Source organism: Kogia breviceps, chromosome 5 (assembly GCF_026419965.1).
Source record: "Kogia breviceps isolate mKogBre1 chromosome 5, mKogBre1 haplotype 1, whole genome shotgun sequence".
NCBI lineage: Eukaryota > Metazoa > Chordata > Mammalia > Artiodactyla > Physeteridae > Kogia > Kogia breviceps.
In genome coordinates this window covers 139,396,142-139,422,232 of record NC_081314.1, presented here as the reverse complement: position 1 = coordinate 139,422,232, position 26,091 = coordinate 139,396,142, and the positions used below count along the sequence as shown (strand labels likewise).

At 47.6% G+C, this 26,091-nt stretch overlaps 1 protein-coding gene across 1 annotated transcript in view; it reads left to right on the top strand.

Annotated features, from left to right (window-relative positions):
* The first annotated feature begins 14,334 nt into the window (after positions 1 to 14,334).
* The window catches only part of RCAN1 (regulator of calcineurin 1), a 95,937-nt gene continuing 84,180 nt past the window's right edge, over positions 14,335 to 26,091 (top strand). Inside the window, exon 1 of the mRNA XM_059064470.2 lies at positions 14,335 to 14,755. Within this exon, the coding sequence (XP_058920453.1) occupies positions 14,522 to 14,755 (234 nt within the window). The 5' untranslated portion in view covers positions 14,335 to 14,521. The remainder of the gene's footprint in view (positions 14,756 to 26,091) is intronic.

The following is a 26,091-nucleotide window of genomic DNA, read 5'->3' as shown; positions in this document are numbered from 1 at the left end:
GTCTATGCTTTGGACTGAACTGTGTCCCACCCCAAAATTCATATATTGAAGCCCCTACCCGCAAGGTGACTGCGTTTGAAGATAGGTCTTTTAGGAGATAATTACAGTAAACTGAGGTCATAAGAGTAGAGTCCTAATCTTCTAGAGTCAGATAGGGTGAGCCAGCCTTCTCTTTTTTCCCCAGACTGAGGGGAATAACCATTCTGGTTATCAATGATGTATCAGGAAAGCTATAGAACAGGCTGCAGACAAGCAGACTTCCAACAGCTGGCCCTTTATTGGGGCAGAAACAGCCAAGCAGAGATACCCCTTAACTAAAAGGAGCCCCAAGTCACAGACACACCAAACCAAATGCAGCTCTGGCGCAAAGGGAAAGGATGTCTTTCCTGGTGGATTCTTCTATAAAGCAACTCAGGCAGGGTGTTGTGGGTGACCTCCCCCAACAAAAAAAATGCATGTTGGGGTCCTAACTCTCAGTCCCTGTGAGTGTGACCGTATTTGGAAACAGGGTCTTTGCAGACGGAATCAAGTTAAGGTGAGGGAGTATTGGATTAGGGGCCCCTAATCCAACGACTGGTGTTATTGTAGGAGAGCGAGATTTAGAGACAGAGACACACAGAAGAGAAGACCAGGTAAAGATGGAGACGGAGATGGGAGGGATGCAGCCACAAGCCAAGGAATGCCTGGAGTCACCAGAAGCTGGAAGAGGACAGGAAGAATGTGCCCTTAGAGCTTTCAGAAGGAGCACGGCCCTGCTGACACCTTGATTTCTGGCGTCCAGAACTGTGAGAAAGGACATCTGTGACTTTGTAAGCCTACCGGTATGTGGTATCTTATTTCAGCAGCCCTCGGAAACTGATATACGGGATAATCTGGGAAAGAGCAACAGAGGCTGAAACACTGCCTGGAGTCCCTTCATAAGAAGAAGTTTCCTCCGTTAAAGCCAAGAAGAGGCCTAGAATGGGCCACCCATTTACCAGCTAAAATGTTTCACCAGGGGCTGCTGACTGCTGTCACCGCAGCCTGGAGCAAAGCCGGGGCGTGGGCTAACTCTTGTCCTCTGCAGCCTCCCTGCTTCTTACCCTGCGGGTCTCTCCTGCACCTGGTAATTGGCGTCCCTCTACACTTTCTCGCAGCCAGGAGCCCTGGGGAGGCCTCCTCCAGCTCCAGAACCTCCCACCAAAGTCTCCATTCCTGCTCCCCTTTTCACGTCAAAGGGAAACATCTCTTGGTACCCGGGAAGGAGGGCTAGAAGGCTGCCTATTTCCAGACGACGTGGGAAGTCTCTGGTATAACACACCCCCAGGCACCCCCAGGATTGCCTGGCGCAGAATAGCTGCTCACTGGACACCCACTGAATGGAAGGGTAGCCGTGCCTTTTGCAGCCTGCGGGAATCAACATCAATGGAAGCATACGGGCAGTATTACGTGGCAGAGATGTTTTTTTAAGCAGACAGATTCTGCAGTGCCTTTGCAATCACTCTTATCCTGTGTAGGAGCCTTCTGGGTTCTCCAGATCTGATCTTTCTGCCAATGTCAGTCTGTTTGATGGAAAATGCTAGGGACCTGACCACGCGCCACCCCAGCCCTCCTTCTCCTCCTTTTTCTTTTGCCCTTCTCTCATTTCTTCTCTCTCCCAGCTTTTATAAAGGGACGTGGGCCCTTTCCCTGTGTTGGCGATAACATCACAGTCTGACCGGTGCAAAGCCATAATCCAAGGTTTTGAAAGTCTATCTTCTAGCACTAGGTGGCAGTGTTTCCACAGCTTGCTGACCCTCCCTTACCCCGCAACTCGCTAGGAGGGGTCCCCATAGAGGAATTTGTTCTCTCACTGTTTAAGGAGGGAGAAACCCCCTCACCATTAGCTCCTCCAAACCCGAATCATTCCTTTGACATATGTTCTCCAATATTATCCCAGAGAGGTACAATTTGCAACTTGTGTTCTGTCAAGTTTACTTGGCTTTCTCGCTTTAAATCAGGTGTTTTGTGGCCATATTATTAGGCATTTTTTTAATTAATATTTTTTCAGATGAGTTTTAGGTTTACAGAAGAGTTGAGCAGAAAGTACAGACAGTTCTCTTTCATCACTTCATCACCCCAGCCCCTCCAACAGCACAGTTTCCCCTCTTGCTAACATCTTGTGCTGGTGAGGCACATTCGTTACTATTGATGAGTCAATATTGATACATTATTATTAACTACATTTCATAATACTTTAATCATACGGCATGACGGTTCAGCAGAAGAGTGGACAGGACTTGGTGATTGGTGGTCTGGAGTGGCGGACGGGTCAGTTTGTGTGTGTGTGTGTGTGTGTGTGTGTGTGTGTCTGACAAAGGGAGCAGTCTGCAGGATTCCTGGTGTGTGTGTGTGTGTGTGTGTGTGTGTGTGTGTGTGTGTGTGTGTGTGTGTGTCCGACAAAGGGAGCAGTCTGCAGGATTCCTGGTTTCTTCCCTGCTGACCGGGCAGACTGCAGGGTACAAATTAAAAGAGAGCAGAGTAGGATAAGCAGGTTCGTTGAGAAAGGTGAGGACTTCTATTTTGGCCTTTTGAATTTGAAGTGTTCTTTGGATACTAGCCTGTGTTTCTGACCCCAGTGATGAGCTGGGAGGGTGAAGGGGGCAGAACTCAGTCAAGCCCAGTAAGCCCCAGGGTCAAAAGTCACCTGGGTCAAAGAGAGAGAGTCCAGGTGGAGGGAGCTGCCCTTGGTGAGTCTTGTCCATTTCTGTTTATTTGCCCTACGGGTTCAAGGCACTCACTGGGGTGCGAGAAAAATATTAGGACTTCTGTTTTATTGGTTTCTAACAAGAAAGAAAGAGAGGAAGGAGGGGAGGAAGTGAGGAAGGAAGGAAGGAAGGAAGGAAGGAAGGAAGGGAGGGAGGGAGGGAGGGAGGAAAAGAGAAGGGAAGGAAGGAAGGAAAAGAGAAGGGAGGGGAAGGAAGGAAGGAAAAGAGAAGGGAAGGGAAGGAAGGAAGGAAGGGAAGGAAGGAAGGAAGGAAAAGAGAAGGGAAGGGAAGGAAGGAAGGAAGGAAGGAAAAGAGAAGGGAAGGGAAGGAAGGAAGGAAGGGAAGGAAGGAAGGAAGGAATGAAGGAACGAAGGAAGGGAAGGAAGGAAGGAAGGAAGGAAGGAAGGAACGAGGGAAGGGAAGGAAGGAAGGAAGGAAGGAAGGAAGGAAGGAAGGAAGGAAGGAAAAGAGAAGGGAAGGAAGGAAGGAAAAGAGAAAGGAAGGAAGGGAAGGGAAGGAAGGAAGGAAGGAAGGAAAAGAGAAGGGAAGGGAAGGAAGGAAGGAAGGAAAAGAGAAGGGAAGGGAAGGAAGGAAGGAAGGAAAAGAGAAGGGAAGGGAAGGAAGGAAAAGAGAAGGGAAGGAAGGAAGGAAGGAAAACAGAAGGGAAGGAAGGAAGGAAGGAAAAGAGAAGGGAAGGAAGGAAGGAAGGGAAGGGAAGGAAGGAAGGAAAAGAGAAGGGAAGGGAAGGAAGGAAGGAAGGAAAAGAGAAGGGAAGGAAGGAAGGAAGGAAAACAGAAGGGAAGGAAGGAAGGAAGGAAGGAAAACAGAAGGGAAGGAAGGAAGGAAGGAAGGAAGGAAAAGAGAAGGGAAGGGAAGGAAGGAAGGAAAAGAGAAGGGAAGGAAGGAAGGAAAAGAGAAGGGAAGGAAGGAAGGAAGGAAGGAAGGAAGGAAGGAAGGAAGGAAAAGAGAAGGGAAGGGAAGGAAGGAAAAGAGAAGGGAAGGGAAGGAAGGAAAAGAGAAGGGAAGGGAAGGAAGGAAGGAAGGAAAAGAGAAGGGAAGGAAGGAAGGAAGGAAGGAAGGGAGGGAGGGAGGGAGGGAGGGAGGGAGTTACGGTCTGTCCCTCTGCTATGTGGTTGACCCAGGTGCTCGCTCTCACTGCAGGGGCCGGACGGGCAGGTGTCACGGGGGTGCACCACGCACCCCGATGGGACATCTGGGGCTCCAGGTGGCATGAGTTGATGCCACTCCTCACACCTCCTTGTTCCAGAATTTTGCTGTTATTGAAGATCCCAAATTCCCACTAAGAGAATTTGCAGATTATCTCATCTAGTTTCTAACTGAACGAATCCTCATGAAAATGGACATAGATGCCCACTGCACAATGGCGTGAAGATATTGCTAAGGAAATAAGCAGAGGTGGACCAGAAGGGGGTGGGCTGGCACTTCTCCACTCCAGGTATGAGCAACCACCAGCCGATTTATGAAGTCTGAGCCTTGGCGGGAGTTTTAAATAAATAAATCAATAAACTTAACCTGCACCTTGAAGGTCAAGGCAAAAACTAACAATGAGTGAGACAGTAACCACTGTCAGGGACGTGTGCTAGGGAGAGAACATTTTGAAAACAGAAGTTTGGAAAGGTTTCTATCATTACGTGATTTTATTGTCAACAAATGATGTGTGAATCCATAAAAGCTCTCATAGCTCACATTTTAAAACTTGGAAACACCATTTTCTAACCCATTAAAAAGTTTCCAAGGGATTCTCTGGGGTTTAAAACCCATTTGTGAAACATATAAAAACAAATAACTTCCAATTAATTTGCAGGAACCACTCTCTGACATCAAGGAGCATGGAAATGTACTAACTGCACCTCAACAATAATAATAATAACTTATAATACACCTTTGCATATTTAGCAGATGGGACTGACAAATGAGTATTCTGACTGAATAAGCAGAGCACACAATACCCAGTATGATTTTTCCAAAAGGATGAAACAAGTTCAATCACATCACTCTCACTAAGACATTGTTAAAAGTAATTGAGAGTAACAGAAGATTTTTGAGAAAACAGAATGTTTTTGGTTGTTGATAAAGACTTTGCCTTCATTGATCTTCCAAGCTAGAGGAGATGAACATAAAAACACAGTTGAATGGGGAAATTGGAATTGACATATAAACACTACTATGTGTAAAACAGATAACTAAAGAGAACCTGCTGTATAGCACAAGGAACTCTACATACTGTTCTGGGGTGACCTAAGTGGAAAGGAAATCCAAAAATGAGGGGATATATGTATACACATGGCTGATTCACTTCACTGTACGGTAGAAACTAACACAACATTGTAAGACAACTATACCCCAATAAAAAAATTTAAAAATAAAAAAAATTTCTAAACTCACAATAACTATTTAAATTTGTGTTTATTTCTCTTTCCTTACACTTTAAAATTTTCTATTTCTGTGTATGTTTTATAATATGCATCACATGTATTCTGAATAGAGCTGGGGAGACAGATAACTCACAAATTAATGTTTTAATTGTATATAATATACACAGCTTACTAACGTGCTATTACATACATTATCTGCATGTATTTGTATATGCACATATGATGGATGAACATATATTCATATACTGTATTAAATTCATATATATTAGATACTATTGATGATAATTATTTTGTACTATGTGTTATATTATACATATATAAATATTGTATTTGTTTATACCTATTAACATATATGTATATATTATATTATAATTATATGCATGCATTTACATATTGTAATTTACATATGCTATACTCCATTTGTGTGTATATGTAATCCTACATTTTCCTAGTCCATTCACCATTCACTCTCCTGCATTCTTGGAGGACTTCTTCACGTTTTCTTAACATGGCGTAAACTCCCAATGCCCTGCCCCTCATCCTCACCCTCAGCTGACAGCGCTGCTTCCTGTTTCACTGAGGAGATCGAAGCAGCCACAGGCAACTGTCACTATCCCCGCCTCGCTCTCCCACCACTCAGCCACCAGCACCTGTGCTGGACCTGCTACCTTCTTTCCATGACAGTGAATGGATGCCAGTCTTCTATCTGGGGCCCGCCTCTCCACTCATGTACCAGGTGCCCTCCCCTCCTATCTGCAAAGGGATGGCTCCAGAAACCACCCCCCCCCACCCCACCCAGTCACCAGGCTTTCCCTCTCTACTGGGTCATCCTCACCAGCGTACAAACCTGGGGTTTCTTCTCCCGTCTGTAAACACCAAAAAAAAAAAGAAAAAGAAAAAGAAAAAAACCTGCAAAACTCTTCCCTTCCTCACACTTCTTCTAGCTCCTGTCCCATTTCTCTGTGCCCCTCTACAGCACAACTTCTTCAGTCACGTAAAGCCATCGTCGCCAATTCTTCTTATCCCGGTGGTGCATTTACCTCCCACTATTTCTCCAAAATTTCTCTTGCTGAGGTCAGTAATGACTTCCAAACTGTGAAATCCAAAACTCGCTTTCCAAGGGGTCCTCAAAGCCAGCCTTTCAGCAGCATTGGACACAGAGGACCTTTCTCTCCTCCGTGAAGCCCTCTCTGGCTCGGTTGCTGGGACACCCCACCTGCAAGTGGTCCCCAGGCTCTCAGACCCACCTCCCCAGGCACCTGCTGACCAAGCTTACGCCCCTCACCTCACTCCAAGGGAATCCCTCTCGACAGCCTCATGCCTTTGAACCCCACCTAGAGCCGCACCCCCCAATGTGTGATCCCAGCCTTCTCCCCTGAACTCCAGATTCACTCTCCAGTGGCCTCCCTGACAACTCCCCTTTCAGGTCTAAGTGGTCTCTCAAGGCTGAGTTGCCCCTCTGTGAGCTCTTGATAAATGCTCTCTCCCCACGTGCTCCTCTCCAAGGTTAGAGGCAGCTTCTTCCTGGCAGCTGCACAGATCACAAGCCTTGTAGTTAAACTTGACCCCCCCATCTTTCTCTTACTGTGACATACATAATAATGGTGTCCCCCCCCAGAAGATTCCCACATGCAAAAACCCGGAACCTGTGAGCATGCTACCTTTCAGGCAACAGGACTTTGTCGATGTGATTAAGGTAAGAATCTGGAGAATTGGGAGAGGATCTAGACCATCCAGGTGGACACCACAATGTAATCACAGGGTCCTTATAAGGGAGAGACAAAAGGGTCAAGGTCAGAGCAGGAGATGTGACGGTGGATTCAGAGGTTGGACTGATACACAGGAGCACAGCTCTGCTGAGCCATTTTAGACTTCTGACCTCCGGAACAACAAAATAATTTGGGGGTGTTGTTTTAACCACTAAATTTGTGGTGTTTTGTTGCAGCAGCCATAGGAAAAGAACACACTAAGGAAATCCTGTTGGCTGACCTTCAAAATATAGAGAGACTCTTACCACTTTCTCACCGCTTCAGGTCTCCCATCCTGATCCAAATCCCCATCTCGTCTCCCCTGGATTATTGCAGTAGGCTGCTGACTGGTCCCCAGCTTCCACCCTTGTCCCCACGCAGAGAACTGGACACGCAGCTCCTGAGCGAGCCCTCCTGATAGTCATAAAAAGTCAGAGCGTGTTAGCTGTTTTCTGTTCAAACCTTCCATTAGCTCTCCGTCTCAATGGGGGTGAAAGCTAAAGTGTTCGCTGCACCCTACAAAGCCCTTTAAGATCAGATCCTACCACCTCTCTGACCTCAACGTTACTCGTGCCCTGATCATTCACCCCAGCCATGCTGGCCTTCAAATGATCCCTTCAACAGGCTAAGCAGCTGCTGCCTCAGGGCCTTTGCACTTGCTTCTCTGCCTGGAATGCTCTTTCCTAGAAGTGGGCATGTTACCCTCTCCCTTCCTCAGGTCTTTACTTCATGGTCCTCCCTGGCTGACCGAGCTGACATCCCTCTCCCACCCCACACACCATTTCCAATCACTCTTCCCTGCTTTATTTTTTACTCCTCCGTACTTATCAATGTACATCTCCATGTCATATTTATTTGTATCCAGCAACTACACACTGTCTTTATTTATCTTCTCTACTGCCCCCCCACCCGTCCACCCCCAGCAATCACCCAATCACATTTCATGAGGGCAGGGGGTTTTTGTCTGTTGTGTGTACCACCATATCCCTAGTATTCCAATGAGAATGGGAGTCCCCAGAATCAGAGTCAGGGTGGGTTTGGGCTTGAATGCGGCTGGCTTGGTGTCGTCACTTCAGCCCTGCTCCTGGTGAGTTCTCCAGCACCAAGTCGCATTAGGCAAAACACCAGGCACTGTTAGGTGTCACAGGCAAATAACATGTGGCTCCTACACTATAGGGTAAAGTCAAAGAAGGACCCCATCTCAGTGGTTAAAACCATCCCTGAGGAAGGGAACTCAGAGGGGCACCAATGACCCTGACCCCTAAAACGAATAATGATGACATCAGCCAGATCTCAGGACAGGCTCGCCCAGCACACACAGGTGGCTTCCAAGGACAGACTGTCAATAGACTGGGTGTGAAGTAGGACAAATCATTAATGTTCCGCCCATCTCAACGTCTAAAGAAGAACTCATAACAATCACAATAACTAACTGGTCCCTAGACCCAGCCCCTGCCCTGGTTTCATTCCCTAGAAGCCGGCCAGAGGGGAAGATCCATTTACCTGTTATTCCTATGTTAAAAGACTTTAACATAGAGGAGAAGGGGGTCCAAGTGGAAGGTCACAAGTAGAATTCCAATCCTTCCGTTCTGAGCCCCTCCTCTGTGCCAGGAAGCCGCTGGACAAGGTTTCTAACCCCGGCGACACTTCGGAAAGGAAGCTATATTTCCATCACCTATCTATACGAGAGCATTTGGAGACTCTGACAGGTCAAGTGTTCCCCAAGGCCACAGAGATAATAAATAAAGGACAGAACTGGAATTTAGACCAGATCTACCTGGCTTCTGGAGCTATACAGGAGATTGCATGATACTACTACAGGAGTGATCATTTTATGTCAAAACAAAGGGAGACATTTTGAACCGTAAGCGCTCACTGAAAATGCAAGGGCTACGAACTTTCAGAAATGGACACCCGTTTGCATATGCACCCATCCCCCGTCCCCAATGGCCTCAGGATGCTCCGAATGACAGCCTGGCTTCTGGACAGCCACTGAGGTCTGGTTTCTAGGACCTTCCCAAGGCCTGGCTGCATTCCTGCCTTTGGCTACCATGAGATGCCCGACATCTTTAATTTAAACCAGCTCCAGGGGTTTTGGTTACTTGCAACCAGAAGAATCCTAACTCAAGTAAAAGCCACACATGTGTCAGCAATTTTGAAAGAACGTAGAGTAATGTAAAAAGTCAGTGAATTTTCTTTCTAAACTTGGAAAGGCAAAGTAACCAAATTCCAATATTTCCCCCCAAACCTAGTTTATAATTCTGGCTTTCTGATTTAAGAAGCTCCAGAAGACCATTAAAAATAACAGGGATTTTTAGGGGATTGAGAGGTACAAACTCTTCTGTATAAAATAAGCTACAAGGATATATTGTACAACCCAAGGTATATAACCAATAATTTTAAAAAATTACAGGGATGTTTAAGAGGGGATTTTAAGAATGAACCTTGAGTAGGGAAAAACATTCCTTTCTCTAAAACAAACAAAAACAGCAACAACATGGGACATATTTTCCTTCTTTTGACAGGAGGTAATAAAATGGACATTTTCAGTTGGGTTATTTAAAGGGTTGACTGCTCTGAGCAGTCTTTGGAAGTTTCTTCTTCGTAAAAGCAAACACTCAAAGGCAGCTATTTGCCTTCTATCTTAAGTTTTTAAATGTCTATAATTTCCCGGAATGTGCAGAAATGCCTTTGGTTCATTTAATAAGCATTCAGCGGGTGCCTCCTGCACACAGCCCCCTTCCATTTCCAGAACAAAATAGGAAGAGATTGAAAGTGTCCTACGCGAAACTTTCCCACCTGGCAAATGAATAGACTGGTTTAACTTCCGCACAGGCATGTTTGCATAACTGGGCTGCGTTAGATGCAAGAGACAGGTGCTGAGAACAGAAATAACCAAATGTGGCTTTCTCAACACCTCTTCGCCTTCTGCATTCTGTAATTGTGATGGCTGACACGAAGGAAGTGTGAGGCGAGGAAGGTGCACGGTAGGTGGTAGTAGGATACACTGAAATGTGCATCCCTTCCCCCATTTCAAAAAAAAAAAAAGAATCACTGAAAGCAGCTCTTTACCCATGTTGGGTTCCCCTTCTTTTCTGGGTATCTAAAGATGTGGATCAAATCTGCTCCTTCAAGCCAATGAGGAGGAAAGGCTAGCTGGTTAGAGGCCAAGGCAGGAAGCAAGGACAAATCTTAGATTCCACTGACACAGTTAGAAGAAGCGGGACAGCTAAGAATTCCCAAAGGATGCTGCAGGAATTTTGTGTCAGTGTATCAGTGAAATAGCTCTTAAAAGATTACCCTCTCAAGTTTAATTGATTTCATCCTTAAAGACGTCCGCACTTGGGAATTCCCGGGCAGACCAGTGGTTAAGACTCCGAGCTCCCATTGCAGGGGGCGCAGGTTGGATCCCTGGTTGGGGAACTAAGATTCCCGCAGGCAAAGAGGTGTGGCCCCAAAGAAAACACCTGAAAGAACAAATAGAAATGTCTACACTCATATTTAAGTAGCATGTTTTGCTTCGTCCCTGCCTGTGCTGTTGACAGCTCATATTTTCTGTTTTTTTCCTCCCCCGGAGAGACCACTGATTGCTGATGTTAATTGCTAGAGTCAGTGGGTGAAGGCATAAGACACAGCGTCTGCCTTTCTTAAAGACAGAAGTTACTATAAAATTTTATTATCCAGATAGAAAGGAGAATCTGACATTTTATTACTAAAGATGTCTTCTGCGGTAGGGCAAGAACCTTGGGCACCCAGATATGGAAGGCATGATGCTGATCCTATTTATTGAGAGTGCCAGTGGAAGAATGTTGCCCGCCATATCAGTAAACAAAGAATGGTGCTGCCACCAAGCCATCACATTACAGCCTCCCGGAAGGTGAGCCCTGAGGCAACGCATAATAGAAACAGGATGTCCACCGTCAAGCCATCAGGCTGCAGCCACGCCCAACAGAGCCCCCTGAGGAGACTCCGGATGAGAAAGCACAGGATACTGGCCCCAGGTAGCTGAGGTGCAGATCAAAGACATGATTGCACTGAGCCCAGATTCTTGCATCTTACCGTACAGAGAAAAGTGATCAATTCTTTAACTTGACATGTCTGGTTTTCTTGATTTAAGAGTAATCCTTTGATGTTCCAACTTCCCGGTCTTGTTTGCAAAGACTCCTTTATATCCTGGATCCTCCCTGACCTCTTTGGAACCGTCCCTCAGGGCAAATCCTTGGCTTAAGTCCTCAGTATGGCCACCGAATAAAACACAATTCTCAACTTTTAGGTTGTGCATTATTTTTGCAGTAGACAAGAGCTTCCATCATTTTGCTCTGATACTTTGAGAGTGAGCCCTGCCTGGCCGCACTTCCTGGCATCGTCACTTGGAACTGCCTGCACCTCTTACTTTCTGCTCTCAATCCCCTTACCCGGCCCTTTCCCCTTCTTTGTCTCTGCTGTATGTTCCCTCCTCCACCATTTTGCTTCGGTTCCTTCCCCTTTTCTGTTTCCTAGAGTCCCGAAGGGCAGACGCAGTTGCTGGCAAGAGAGAAAGCAAGCTGGTGTCCTGCTTCGCCGTTTGCTGTGTGTTTGCTTATGGGGAGCCTCCATTCTAAGAATGTCTTGGAGCCTCAGTTCCAATCTGGAGTAACATTAACTGTTTGTGAGAACGAGGTGAGCTAGTTCAGGTGTACCCCCCATTAACTGTTTAAGAGCCACCCAAATAAGATTGATGTTATTACTGCAGACATACAAAGAGCTGCACAATAGTACCCTCTTTATTTTGCTGCCTGCGGAGGGAGAGGAGAGAGAGAAAAGTGGGACTCCGAAGTCACTGAAGGAATGTGTGAACATTCTGTGTCTTAGTGATAACTCAGCATTCCAAAGTCAATTACAGGTAACTTTGTCTTTGTCACTTGCCTGAAGTGGAACTCGCTCTTTCCTCTCTCAGCTCAGTTTCTTTCCTTTGTGCTTTTTGTCCACCAGGGCCAGTCCGCTTGCGTCCGTGGTCTGGAGAAAGCCGGGATTGAAAGAGCTTGCTGTCCTAAGGCTGATGAGAACACAGAGCAACCCGGCCATGGCTTGGCTGGGTGTTACTTTTCAACAGTGGTGCCTCATCCCCTCTGTTAGCTTTTTCAGAATGTCTGGCTGAGCTTTCAGGGAGTTTTATATCCGGTGATGCTTTGCCACACTTCGTCTAACTCTTGATGGCCTTTGTTACATTCTCTTTTCCGTAAACACCAGCTTTACTGAGATACGGTTCACATGCCATAAAATTCCGCCTTCAAAGTGCAACTCAGTGACGGGGAGTATATTCGTGGAGTTGTACACACATCACCACAATCCAAGTTAAGGAACTTAGTGCTTTTCTAAGTATGGGAAGATGCAAGAGTCCGGGCTCGCTGAAATCTTTCCTTGGACGTGCACCTCATCCTATCTGGGGCCGGTATCCTCTGTTTTCACACCTTGAGTTTCCTCAGGACTCACCGTAGGGAGGTCTTCTTGCCTTGCTGAGTTTCCTCAGGGTTTACCAGCTCACGTTGGAGAGCTGCAATCGCTGATGACTGTGCCATCCTTTGTTTACTGATACGGCAGGAAATATTCCATTTCTCACTCCCCCTTCTTTACTCTCCCAGTCCCTGGCAACCACTACCTGCTTCCTGTCTCTATGAATTTGCCTACTCTGGACATTTCATACTCACGGAAACATACAATAGGTGGCCTTTTGTGACTGGCTTCTTTCACTTACCATCATTTTCGGCGTTCGTGCATGTTGTAACGTGTATCAGTACCTCATTCCTTTTTACAGTTAAATAATACTCCATTGTATGGATCTATATCTGGTTTACCCATTCATCAGTTGATGCACTTTGGGGTTATTTCTACTTTTTTGGCTACTGTGAATAATGGGGCTATGAACCTTGCTACATAGACCTTTGTGTGGACGTATGCTTTCATTTCTCTTGGGTAGATACCCAGGAGAGGAATTGCCGGGTCATGCGACAACTCGCTATGTGTAACTTTCTGAGGAATGGCCGACCGGTTCTTCTGAAGTGGCTGCACAGTTTTACATTCTCACTAGCAATATGTGATGGCTCCAATTTCTCAAGATCCTTGTAGCACATTCCCTTTCATGAGTCATCTCTGCGTGCATACCACTACTCGCCTGGGATTTAAACTCCTGAAGTGCATGAACTGCACTGAGATTGTCACAATAGCAACCACAGCACACGGCAGGTTCTGAGTAAATCTCAGCTGCTAGTTGGATAAACTTTTTATTATAATCACTACAGTTCCTAACTAGAGGCCCTACTTTAGGAGAAAATACAGGTCTAATTTCACATCTTCCAAAGACACCTACACATAAACAGTGCTGTCGTTTATTGGGCCCTTACTGTATTCTTACCATATATGACCTAATTTTTCAGATGAGGAAACTGAGATTCAGCTTTACTTGTCCAAGTAATTAACAGCAAAGCTGAAACTTAGACGCAGATTTTCACTGAACTACATTGCCCTTCACAGTGAAGGGATTCTGTTTTGTAGGAAAGGTGGGAGGGGGAGAGGGAGAGAGAGAGACACTTATTTGAGGACCTCCGTTTCCTATCTATAAACTCCCCAAAGGAAAGGACCAAGGTTTTTACTTCTTTCGTTAGCTCATATTGTACACAGTACATAGTAGCTCAAAAAAGTATTTCTGATTATATAAAATTTGAACAATGATATAATGACTAATAAGCTAAAATCTAAAAGTAAGGTATTGTCGCAGCAGGGTGGGATGAATTGGGAGATTGGGACTGACATATATACACTACTATATATAAAATAGATAACTAATGAGAACCTACTGTATAGCACAGGGAACTTGACTCAATACTCCGTAATGACCTACATGGGAAAAGAATCTGAAAAAGAGTAGATGTACGTATATGTATAACTGATTCACTTTGCTGTACAGCAGAAACGAACACAACATTGTAAAGCAACTATACTCCAATAAAAATTAATTTTAAAAAATAAAAAAAGTAAGCTACTGTTAACCACGGTGTCGTTCAATTCTCTATTGCGGCTATATGTGACAATATGCGGTAAGAATCTAACCACTTGCCGAAGGCCATAGCCAGGACTATATCTCGTTTAAATCCCCCAAAGTTGGCCTATGTGCCTCAAAAACGTCACCCATGGGAACCACAGAAGCGCTGATTCTCCAGCTATTAACCCTGCGCCCAAGACACTGCCTGGCGCCTTCAGCTGGCATCGGACGTCAGAAAAGCGGAACTGGCTAAAGAGACCTTTGCCCCTAACCAACATGGCCGCTCTGAGGCTTCAGGCTGAGGGCGGCAGAATGAGGATCACGTGAGAAGAATCCCGATCCTCTATTCGCTTTCTCTTCCGGACGGCGGGGGAAAATGACCCACGTGGGCCGGCCTTAAAGGGCCCACGTCTAAATCCGCCGGAGCTCCGCCCTCGTTGCCGGGCTGGCCGGGCGCGGAGCGGAACGGCGGCGGGCGGGGCCGGTACTCCGAGGTCGCGTCTCCGGGAGCCGTGGTGACCGCAGCCCGCTGCGACGCCAGCCCGAGGAGGTTAACCGCCCAGTCGGCGGACGGGAGAGCGCGAGGATCCCGCGCGAGCCCGGCACAGCCGGCGGGGGCGCACGGCCGCGGGGATGGAGGACGGCTTGGCCGGACCCCGGCTCGGGGCGGCGGCCGAGGCGCGAGCGCAGCCCGGGGTGACGCTGCGGCCCTTCGCGCCGTTCTCGGGGGCTGCCGAGGCAGACGAGGGCGGCGGCGACTGGAGCTTCATCGACTGCGAGATGGAGGAGGTGGACCTGCAGGACCTGCCCAGCGCCACCATCGCCTGCCACCTGGACCCGCGCGTGTTCGTGGACGGCCTGTGCCGGGTGAGGGCCGGGCGGGGCGGCCGTCGGGCGGAGGGCGGACACTTGTTGCCGGGAGGAGGCAGCGCCGAGGTCCGGCCGGCCCGGGGCAGCCTCTGCAGCCGGGCCGCCGGCGGGGCGGGAGGCCACCCCCGGGGACGCGGCGACGTCCCCGGCCACCCTGCCGCGGTCCCCTCTGTCCCGGCTGGGGTGGGGGCGCGCTCCCCGAGGTCCCAGGTCCCGAGCACCTGCCGGGCCGCGCGCTGCGCGCCCAGGGGCTAGCCTTTCACCTGGGCTGGTAACCTTCTCCTAGCGACGCTCCCGCCCCCGGGTGTTAACTCGGGTGGGGAGGGGGGCGACGTAGTAGGAGACAATCGCAGGATGAATTAGCTCCCCGAGCGGCCGGGGAGCTCGTATCGTCACCTTGGGGCTTGGACCGTGCTGGGCACTTACTCCTTTGAGGAGGGGGTCGCCTCATTCATGGGGAGGAGGAAACAGACGTTGAGTGGCGACGTGACTCCCTGTTACAAACAGGACGGCGTCTCGGCATTCTCAATCTGCACGCCTGGAAGGAGAGCCAATGTTTGGGTGAGCATCCGCGGTTGCTCATTATCCTGCGCTTGGCCAGTTTTGGTGGAATGGTGTTGGGGGGAAGGGGCCCATTTTCTAGGCCTTTAGGATATTTAGTCTGGAATCGTGCTCCCTGAAGGGGCGACAGGAGATACTCAGTACAGGGAGAGTTGGATTTTTTTTTTTTTTCCTCCACATCCCCAGGGGTTAGACACGTTGGAGGGTGAGGGGGCAGGTATGAGTAACCAAGGGTGGTGGGGAGGAGGAATTTATTTGGAATCTGCAATTAGTGTGCAGAATAAAATTTGGACAACGTAGGTGTTGCAGAATAAAGCCTGTCTTTGAGAGAGATGCCCCATCAGGAGAGCAGCTGTCAAAGAAAGTGCTGCTTTCAGTGCTTGGTTCTGAGTCTGCATACTGTCAATGAACTGTAGTCAAGGCGGCTGCCAAGAGGAACACCACGGTGGAACAGAGAATGGTGTGCTTAACACCCATTTACTTATAATGTATAGGCTCATCTACTCTCAGGATTTACAGTGGCCGTGTGCTTAGATAAGGTTCCATGCGTGCTTTCTAAAGGAACTATTGGCACAAATACAGGGTCTCACTCATTTTACTCTCCAGCCTTTTCTCTTCTTGAGGCTAAGGTCTAACAGCATATCAGGTCTCTTTCTTAAGGGTCCTAGGCTCTCCTGCTAAAGGAACAAGATCAGGTCATGTAAGATGCTGCTTGTTTGCCTAGCAACTCATAGTTTTACGGTCTTCCCAGTGTTGGGGACCATCCTGAAATTGCTTTGTCTGAAATGTTGCCCCCTTTGGTAGCTCTTCATTTTAACAAATATGTGTTGAGATTCTGCTGTGAGCCGGGCACTGTTCTAGGCTCTGAGGGCACAGCAGTGAATAAAATAGCATTCCTGCTTTCGGGGCTGGCATTTTTGTTGGGGGAAACAGACGGTAAACAAATACATATCAAATTTGTCAAGAGGTATTGGTGCTAAAGGAAAAAGTTGGCCTTGGAAGATGGGGGGGAGGGGAGGATTGCTGTTTTACATCAAATGATCAGGAAGAGGCTTACTCACAAGGTGCTGTTTTGAGCAGAGACAATGGGCTAGCGTTCATTCATTCATTCATTTATTCTTTTGCTGTTTATCAAATGCTTACTATGTTCCAGGTACTGTTTTAGGTCCAGTGGATAGAGTGGTGAACACCATGAGCTTCCTGCTTATGTACTAGCGGTTGAGGAAGAGATAGACAGTCAAAAAAAGTAAGTGAACAAGGTGATTTCAGATCAGCGCAATGCAGAACATACCCAGGATGATGTGATCGGGAGTGATCAAGGAGAGGAGAGGGACTGGGTAGTATCAGTCAGGGACTAACAGGGACCCTATGGTAACCAAGAACTGGTTAATTGGGGCAGGACTGAGCGAGTCAGAGGGAGTGCTGGGAGGAAGTCATATTGCTGGAACCCTAGGAGAGGAGCCTCTTGGCAGGAGCTGCAGACGTGGAGGGATGGAATTGAGATGCTGAAGCCGCGCGTTGCAGGTAAGAAATACCCCAGCTTGCTCCAGCTTTCTGATCTCGTTGGCAGAGCCAAGCTGGCAGCCAGGAGGCCAGGGAGTCCAACCAATGCAGTCCGTAGGTGGGTCAGCCTTCCAGGGCCCAGAGAAGGGTGGCGAGAGCAGAGAACGGCTCTGGGATCAGTGCAGGTAAAGAGGACGTACGGACAGGGTCAGCATGCGGCCGCTTTAGACTGAGTGGCCCCAGAAGGCCACTCTGCACAGCTTGGACTTGGCTGGCAGGCAGAAGCTCCTCATGTAGATTTTTTTTTTTTTTTTTTTTTTTTTTTTTTTGCGGTACGTGGGCCTCTCTCTGTCGCGGCCTCTCCCATTGCGGAGCACAGGCTCCAGACGCGCAGACTCAGCGGCCATGGCTCACCGGCCCAGCCACTCCGCGGCATGTGGGATCTTCCCGGACCGGGGCACGAACCCGTGTCCCCTGCATCGGCAGGCGGATTCTCAACCACTGCGCCACCAGGGAAGCCCCTCATGTAGATTTTGTGTGGCCGGCGTCCAGGCAGAGAGAATAGCGAATACAGAAGTTTCAGTGCAGGGATGAACGACTGTGTGCAGAGGGCCCAGTGAGGGCATTGGTGGTGACCGAGGTTGACGCAGCCGGGGGACTGTTCCACGGGAGCCTGGAGGCCCTGGGAGGGATTCGGATCCTGTTCTAATTGCAAAGCTAGGTGGAGAATATCTTTTAGGGAAGGAGGTTGGGTGGGCCGGAGAGGAAGCAAAGAGGTCCCTTAGGAGGCTTTGACTTTGGTTGTCAGGGGAGCCGTGAAGGTGTCTGGACTAGGGTGGAGACGTGGGAGACAGTGCCCGTCCTCTCCATTCGGGGGTCAGGAGCCTCAATGCGGGCAGGGGGACCTGCAGAGACCGTTGGTAAGCCTTCCAGCAGAAAGATGAATTTCTCATTTAGCTAAAACCATTCCTCCAGGTGGGAAGATGTGGCTTCTGAGATTTCAGTCTGACGGCCTTATTATTTCGAAGGCCATTCTTATTAAAGCCGGAGTGTCACCTTTGGGTGGTGTAATGAAAACACGATTCTACTTCAGGTCAGTGGTATCTGACCCTTGAGTCGGCGGACCATTGACTGCATTGCCAACAAAAGTCCCTGTGCTGGTGGTGTGGCCATAGCCTCTCTTTAACCGGTCTGTTGGAGGATCATCTGGGTGAGTGACGGTGTCTTAACCTGTTAGGGCTACTGTAACAAAATGCCACAGATTGGGTGGCCTATAGACAATAGAAATTTATTTCTCACACTTCTGGTGGCCAGCGTGGCTGGGTGAGGGCTCCCTTCTGGGTTGCAGACTTCTCGAGGTGTCCTCCCATGGTGGAAGGGATGAGAGAGCTCTGTGGGGTCTCTTTTATAAGGGCACTAATCCCATCATGAGGGCTTCATCCTCATGATCACTAATCCCCTCCCAACAGCTAATACCATCACCTCTGGGGGTGAGGACATCCATATATGAATTTGGGGGAAACACAAACATCCAGATGGTGGCAGATGGTGTGAAGGAAAAAGGCTATGTCAGTGTTCTTTATGTGTGTTCGTATCGGTCTCTAACCTTAATTTTAAAGTAAAGAAAGAAATTGACCTGATCTGCCAGTTCATTTGGGAATTTATATTGGAAGCCCGTTTTCTAACTATAACAGTTGGATCTGATATGTAAAATTTGTTTTTGTTAGCTGGGTCATCAAATTATTATAAATAATTTATAATTAACATGTTCATTAAATGTTTATCCGAAAAATAACTGAAACTGTATCGTCATTAATTTCAAGCAATATTATTAGAGAGATTCACACCATTACAAACGAATGAAAACTTTTATTAAAGTCAGATTATTTTTTGTTGTACAGATATTTGCTTAGCATATTCCATTACTGTACTTTTTGTGAACCTTTTTTTCTTTTTACTGAGAAAGCAAAGCAGTGCTTTGAACCGGTAATTACATGTGCTTTGGATTGCTGGCAGTGGTTCGTTGGTTCCCTAGAATAAAGGTTCCTTCAGTTGTCACCAAGCTAACCAGAAATTTCGAGTTCTCAAATAATATTGTTAGTTTCCAGGCAGTAGATATAATTTCATGGAGTACTGGAAACGAATGCCATTTTTCTGTTGTCTGAGACACGAATGTATATTTGATTGACAGCTCTGCCTGTGACTAGCTCTGCTAGTGACTCACCTTTCTTAAAACAAATGTCCACATAAGATTTATGATACTGGCGTGACCTTCTTTTCAAAACATGAAATATTCTGATAAGGCATGAAAGGTGTTGAGTGGTGTCCATAACTTATTTGTATCCGTGAAGACCCCTGAGAAACTCTCCTGCCCAGGCCTCTGCAGACCACTTCCAGTCTCGGGGGCTGGGAACCACCTGGAAAGCCTCTCAAGGCGATTCTGATCGGGAGCCAAGGTTGCGGACCATTGTCTCGCCAGAAGGGGTCTAGCCTGGCCAGAGTCACTGTTGCATCATGAAAAGATTATTGAATAATTGATCATTGGTTCCGCTTTCAGCCAGACCCGTGCCTTGATTTCCTCTAGTCCAAAATGGGAGTCAGGCCCCTAGTCGGGAGCCTCCCTTCTCCTAAGCGCCGTTAGACCTTGTGGCTGGAAAGCAGAATGACCAGCCGTCAGCCTGAGAGCCCAGCCTTTGGGCGGGTGACACCTGAGACAAGAACGCCTACCTGAACGTGGGGTTGCCTCGTGGCCTCTGTGCACATCCTCTCGTGCCGCCGCTTGCTCTCCACCAGACGTCAGATCCTGGACTCGTCCTCCCAAAGCTTGTATCTCGGTAGACAAGATATCACGCGGTAGTAACTTGATGATTGACATGTTGGAAGCTCCAGGGTGGCACAGCTGAGATGCATAGTTTCCGCCTGTATGGTTGTATATGCTTGGCCGTGTATCTGCTTGTTCCCATCTCAGTGTGTTGTAAAATGTGACATTCCAGCAGGATAGTAACAGTTGGGGGTTCTATTACCGTGTAACATCCCTGCCTTCCTAGGCCATTTTCACTTTTCATCCTAGCGTCACAGGCGCGTGGTTTCTGAGACTTAAATCAAGCATAAAATTTCCCCTCAAACCTCCTCAAGTGTGGAGAGATATTAAACCCAATATGGTATAGTTTCATTTATTTGGGAAAGTTCAGAATGTTGTAAGTTTAAAAAAAACAAAAAACCTGTATATTATATATGTGCAAAGTTTACTTTAGAAGTTATCCACTATTTCCCTGATTGTAGAATTTCTGACTCTTAAATAAATCTATCTATCTACCTATCTACGTATGTATATATAGGTTTTTAACGTCCGTGAGGTTCTTTTGATCTCTCCTCTCCACTTCCCTCCCTAACAAGGGTTTGGTCCTCTTTTCAGCACCATCCGTTGCTCAGAGCATTTCTTCAATAGCAATAGCTTTCAACGTTATTGCCAGCAGCTCCCAAGACAATTACATAAGGGAGCCCAAAAAAGAAAAAGAAAAAAAAAAAAATAGGCTTTGTGATAGAATCGCTAAAGCAGAGGCAGTTTGATTCCAGTGTTTATATTTCAGGCTCTATTCTTTCCTTCTTTCCTTTCTAAAAATGTCGTCGATGACACGGTCTGCTCTTCAGCATGCATGCCACCAAGGGGCCTGTTTGCCCTGTTCTGTGATTGCATCACTCCTGTTACAGTGACGGCAGCTGTGCGGCCATCAGTGTGTGTGTTGGGGGCAGGAGCGGGGGGAAGGGACTCCTCCTCCCTGTGCGTTTTCTATGCACGATTGTTAGGACCCATTTCAAGGGCTGAGGGGGAGTGCCGGCCATTTGAAGTACAATTCAGTTGTGACAGAATCTTCTCCTTCGTAAATATGAATCACTGTCCAAACGTGGGGACGCTGACAGTTAATGAGACAGTAAGTGACTCTGTTCTGTGAGCAGTGATGGGCTATACCGTGGGCCGTAGGAAGTAAAAATAGCTCTTCTACCCTTCTTGGGCAGAACGGAAACATTTTCAAACTTGAACATCAGGAAACAATATTAACGCCCTTACTTCAGACTTTGACATGGAGGACAGGGTTGGCTTCATGTTATGTAGATTTCAGTCACTCTAGAAATCCTTTATTTGATTTAGTTGGTGTAGAGTGTTTTTGTTGCTATTTTTCACCTCTAAAGATTTCATTGGGTTTACTATGCTCACATTCCCCTTTGAAGTGTGTCCGTGCGGAGGCAATGCAGCATGGTAGTTAAGGGTATGAATCTGAAGCATACCTTTACCGCTGACAGCAGTGGGGCCCTGGGGAAGCTATTTGCCCTACCGTGCCTTCACTCCCCTCCCTGTAAAGTGGAGGTGCCCGTAGTACTAACGCCTTATGATGTACATAAAACGCTTGTTCCAGGGACTAGGACATAGTAAACACATAATGTAAGTAAGTTGTGTATTATCTCCTGCTGTGTAACAAACGAACTCAAGACTTAATAGTTCGAAACGATAAACATTGATTATCTCACAGTTTCTGTGGGTCAGGAATCCAGGGATGGCTTATCTTGGTGCTTCCGCCTCAGCGTCTGCAATAAAGTACCAGCTGCAGTCTCATCTGACGGCTCAACTGAAGGAGCGTCTGCTCCTAGATTCACCCACGTGGTCTTTGGCAGGATTGCATTTCTGGTGGGTCGTTGGACTGAGAGCACCAGTTCCTCAGTGGCCGTTGGCTAGAGGCCCCCCTCAATTCATAGCAGCTTACAGCCTGGCCGCTGGCTTCCATCAGAGCAAGGGAGAAAGGACATGCAAGATGGAATGCAGTTCACAGTCTTCTTGTGACCTAATAATCTCAGAGTGATATCCCACCACGTTTACTGGATTCTCTTCATTAGAAGTGAGTCAGTAAGTGCAGCTCCCACTCAGGGGGGGTGGTGGGCTTACACCAGGGCGTGAGTCCTGGTAAGTGGAGATCGCTGAGCCCATCTTACAGGCTGCCGACCACCGACCGTTACTATTTATTAGTACATTTTCTTCCTTGTAAACTTTTTTGACTTCTTGGAGCAGTTAATGTTTACGAAACATTCAGAAATGTTTATGAAGGTATTTTCTTATCTGATTTTTTTAGCTTCAGCTCTATAAAGAATGCAGTTTTAGACTCTACTACTTAACATAAAATACCTCATTGATAGGTTTATAGCTAGGTTCATAGCAAAAGCTGTCCACCACTATACTTCTGAACCAAGAGCTCAGGAAACTAAAGCTTTTTTATGTTGAGAAGGTTCAGTACTTTTCCTTTCATTACTAATTTCAGCAGGTGCAATGTGAAGTTCCCACGTGTAATCATAATTAACACCATAGGAAGAGGTGTTTGAGGTTGGCCTGAATTCAGAATTAAAAGACAAAAATGTTATTTGATTCAGAAAGCTCATTTTGGATTTTTTTCATGCGACATAACAATAGCTTGTTTTACTTTATTACCTTTATAATTTTTGTTAACTTTTCTGCTTTACAGATAATAAAATAGTTTCTGTTCATTAATGTGAAGTGCTTTATGTGTAATATTTATCATTTCATCTTTTTATAAGAACTCTATGAAATAGGTACTATTATTCCCATTCTGTGGACATGGAAACTGAGGCCAGAGGAGGCCAAGTAACCTGTCCCAGATCACATAGCCAGTAAGTGCTGGCCCTATGATTCAAACCTGGTTTTAGCCAACTACAAAAGCTGTGCTGCAGTCATTCCGTAGGCAGTAGTGCACATGAATTTTTCATATCTTTCACATCTTAGTCAAACCCTAGGATATCTCTATGAAGAAAGTGCTTTTGTCCACAGGAAACTGAGGTTCATATGAGTTATAACGCTATTATTCTCTAAGCTACTTATTTATATTTAACAGATCTATTTGAGTGCTTTTTGTACGTCAGTGGCAGCCCTGATGATATTCTCGTATTCAAGCGGAAGGCAGTGCCTGGGCGCTGGAGTCAGGCAGACCCAGAGTTGAATCCTAGCTCCATCACTTCACTCATTCATTCATTCATTCGTTCAACAAGTATTTGAGGGCCTCCTGTGTTCTGAGCACTGTGCTGGTTGCAAGGCCAGCTGTGGGACCCCAGGTGAGTCAGTCAACCTCCCCAGGCTTGGTCCCCCCCCCCTTGCAGGAGGAGGACAATAACCCCTACCCCACAGTCACGGTGAGGTCAGTGTGAGGGGGCCGCAGCCCTTGGGGAATGACAGACTCGGTCTCTCCCTTCGTGAGGCTCACAGGCCAGCAGGGAGGACACACCCTTTTTAAACTGTGTGTGTTATGTAAATGTAACCAAAGAGCGTAACAGATCCGTTAACAGACCACGCGTCCTTGGGCGAGATATTCACCCAGACCTCAGCTGCTTCATCTGTGAAGTGGATCATCTCAGCGAGGTCTCTTCCAGCTCTTCTATCAGTGGAGCGCTTGCTCCCCTCCGGACCTTTCCCAGGAGGAATTGACTCAAGAAGAGAATCTTTCCTAGTGTGACTCTAGTTCTCTTCCATCCAGCCTCCCAGCCTCCTACCTGCAGGGGAGACAGAACTTTGCCTCTGTCCATTCTAGGTTTTCAGCGGTGGCTCTTTAACAAAAAGATGGATCACAGGAGAAAAACAGAAGTCATGGATGCGTGCAGTACATGTCAGGTGGGAGAACCCTCATCCTGACGCGGAGGCTTAGAACTTGGCTTATGTAGCCTCTTCAGCAAAGAATAAATTGATAGAGAAGTGGCGGGAGGCAGGAAAGCAGTTTCAGGCTTCCCCATGGCAGCACACTGTGGGGAAGTAAATACATGGGAGGAAACTGATGGGTGCGTTTGCAGATTCCTCTGTAAAGAGTCTGGAGTCATCTCCATTAACAGGGGCATTTATATCCCACCTATAAGCAGAAAAGAGGGACAAGAGAGAGCTTTCTTGCACATGTGCTTCATAATTGCATTCAGCTCCAAATACCTTTTATGTCAGAGAGGCATATTTGGGGGGTGACATTCTGGTTTCCTCCATCCCCCCTCTCTCGTGCCTTATCCTGCACTGGTCCGCGGGAGGCCTGTCTGCTGGTCTGTGGGACAGAGGAGGTAAATTCCAGTCGCTTACACTTGTGTCTGCAACTGGTCTTGGAAATTTCACCGATCCGAGAGGAACCTGTGTCAGAGACGATCTAACTGACGCCAGCGCCGATTCTGTCCAGTTGCCATTTGAGGGTTTGCCAAATATATGACCTCAAAAAGCCAGAACAATTGAGTGGAACTTTTTTTTTTAAGTTTTTCCATTATTGGGAACTTTTCCCAGTCGCCCGACAGCTATTTCTTATTGATATGGTGACAGTATGCCCCAGTTTTCCATCTGGTTCACGCGTGTTGTCCCGGGAAGGTTACTAGTGGTCCCCCTCCTTCACTCTTAAGGTTAGGTCATCAATTATATATGTAGTTAGTCATTAAACGATTCAAGGACTCCCCTGGTGGCGCAGTGGTTAAGAATCCGCCTGCCAGTGCAGGGGATACAGTTTCCAACCCTGGTCCGGGAAGATCCCACATGCCGTGGGGCAACTAAGCCCGTGCGCCACAACTACTGAGCCTGCGCTCTAGAGCCCGCGAGCCACAACTACTGAAGTCCGCGCACCTAGAGCCCGTGCTCCGCAGCAAGAGAAGCCACCGCAGTGAGAAGCCCGCACATCGCAACGAAGGGTAGCCCCCGCTCGCCGCAACTAGAGAGCCCGCGCGCAGCAACGAAGACCCAACGCAGCCATAAATAAATTAATTAAGAAAAACAATTCATGAGAAGCACCCTGTTTACTTAGCGCATACTGTTTGCCAAATATTCTATGTACATCATTTCATTTCATCCTTCTTAACAGCCTCCTAAGATAAATACTATATTTGCCCATTTTATAGATGTGGAAGGCTTCTGCTCCCTTTGCAAAGCTCATCAGCACATAGAATCCCATGGCAGCTGGGCGTCAGACTCTGGGCGCAGCTACAGAACCGTGGCAGAGAGGACCTCAGGCTCAAGCCTTCAGCTTCTCCAAGGAGGAATCTCAGAGCGGTGGTCACATTTCCTCAGGGGAGCTCCCCAGATATTGGCAGAACTAGAACTTTCTCCCGGCCCGCTGGCTACCCTGCTCATCTAATTTCCTGTGAAATGATGTCCTCACCTGGCACACCTCCCACCCCATGCAAAGAATCCGGAGCATGAGACAATCAGGACAACTAGAGCCCCGTCAGCCGAAACAGGCAGAACTGTTTCCTGTGCCACCGTTAGGGGGCTGCTGAAGAGCAGGGTACCTGCGGTCCTTCCTGGTGGAAGGGCAGAGGAGGCTGTGCGAGAGCTATTCCGGGGCTGTTCAAACACCAGCGCCTGCCACCAGGGGGAGGTCACCTCACATAAGTTCTGCGATGGAGTCTGGTGGTTGCCTTCGACTTTATTTCAGGCATCAGTGGCAGAGCGTGCGTTTTCGGAGGGAGGAGTCACTCCTTGTGCTGCACAAGAAGCTATTATAGTGATAAGCGTGTAGCTGGAACTTTAAACTGGAGAGACACCCCCTCTCTGCCATTCTCCCAGCAGAAAGCCGAGGGAGGGGACTCTCCCTGCTGCTATGCAATGGGACCCCCTTTGGTGGGAACAGGAAACAGGGACGCTGTGCTCGCCTCCAAGAGTGACCCTCTTTCACTGCGCCTAGTACACATTTGTGACCTTCTCTGCCCCGTGCTCTGATTTTTTTTGTGACTTATTCGGACTATCACTCAAATGATCAACATAAAGAAATATAAAGAGGGAATTTCCCTGGCAGGCCAGTGGTTAGGAGTCAGTGCTTCCGCTGCCCGGGGCGGGGTGGGGGCTGGGTTCAGTCCCTGGTCGGGGAACTAAGATCCCACAAGCCGAGAGGTGTGGGAAAGAAAGAGAGAAAGGAAGAAACAGAAAGAGAGAGCTCACTCAGATGAAAGAAACACTTCATTGCAGAGATAAGGGGAATTTTCTGAGCTGTCTTCAGCTATTAGGTTGCTATGGAGATTACTTTTAAAAGGCAAAGCTTGTGCTGCTACATAGGTTGTCAGCCCCGTGTGGTGGACCCCTGTCCTCGGATGAATTACCTACTGCCCAAGCCATGTAGTGACAGTATTCTTCTGGGCTGGAGTCAGGATTTGGGGGAATTCGGGTAGATCTCAGCTCTGCTCTCATAGCCACTTTTTGCGCCTAAGCTGCAGATCTGGGATGGTGATGGAGAACCCTCAGGTCTGGGTCAGCAGTCTAG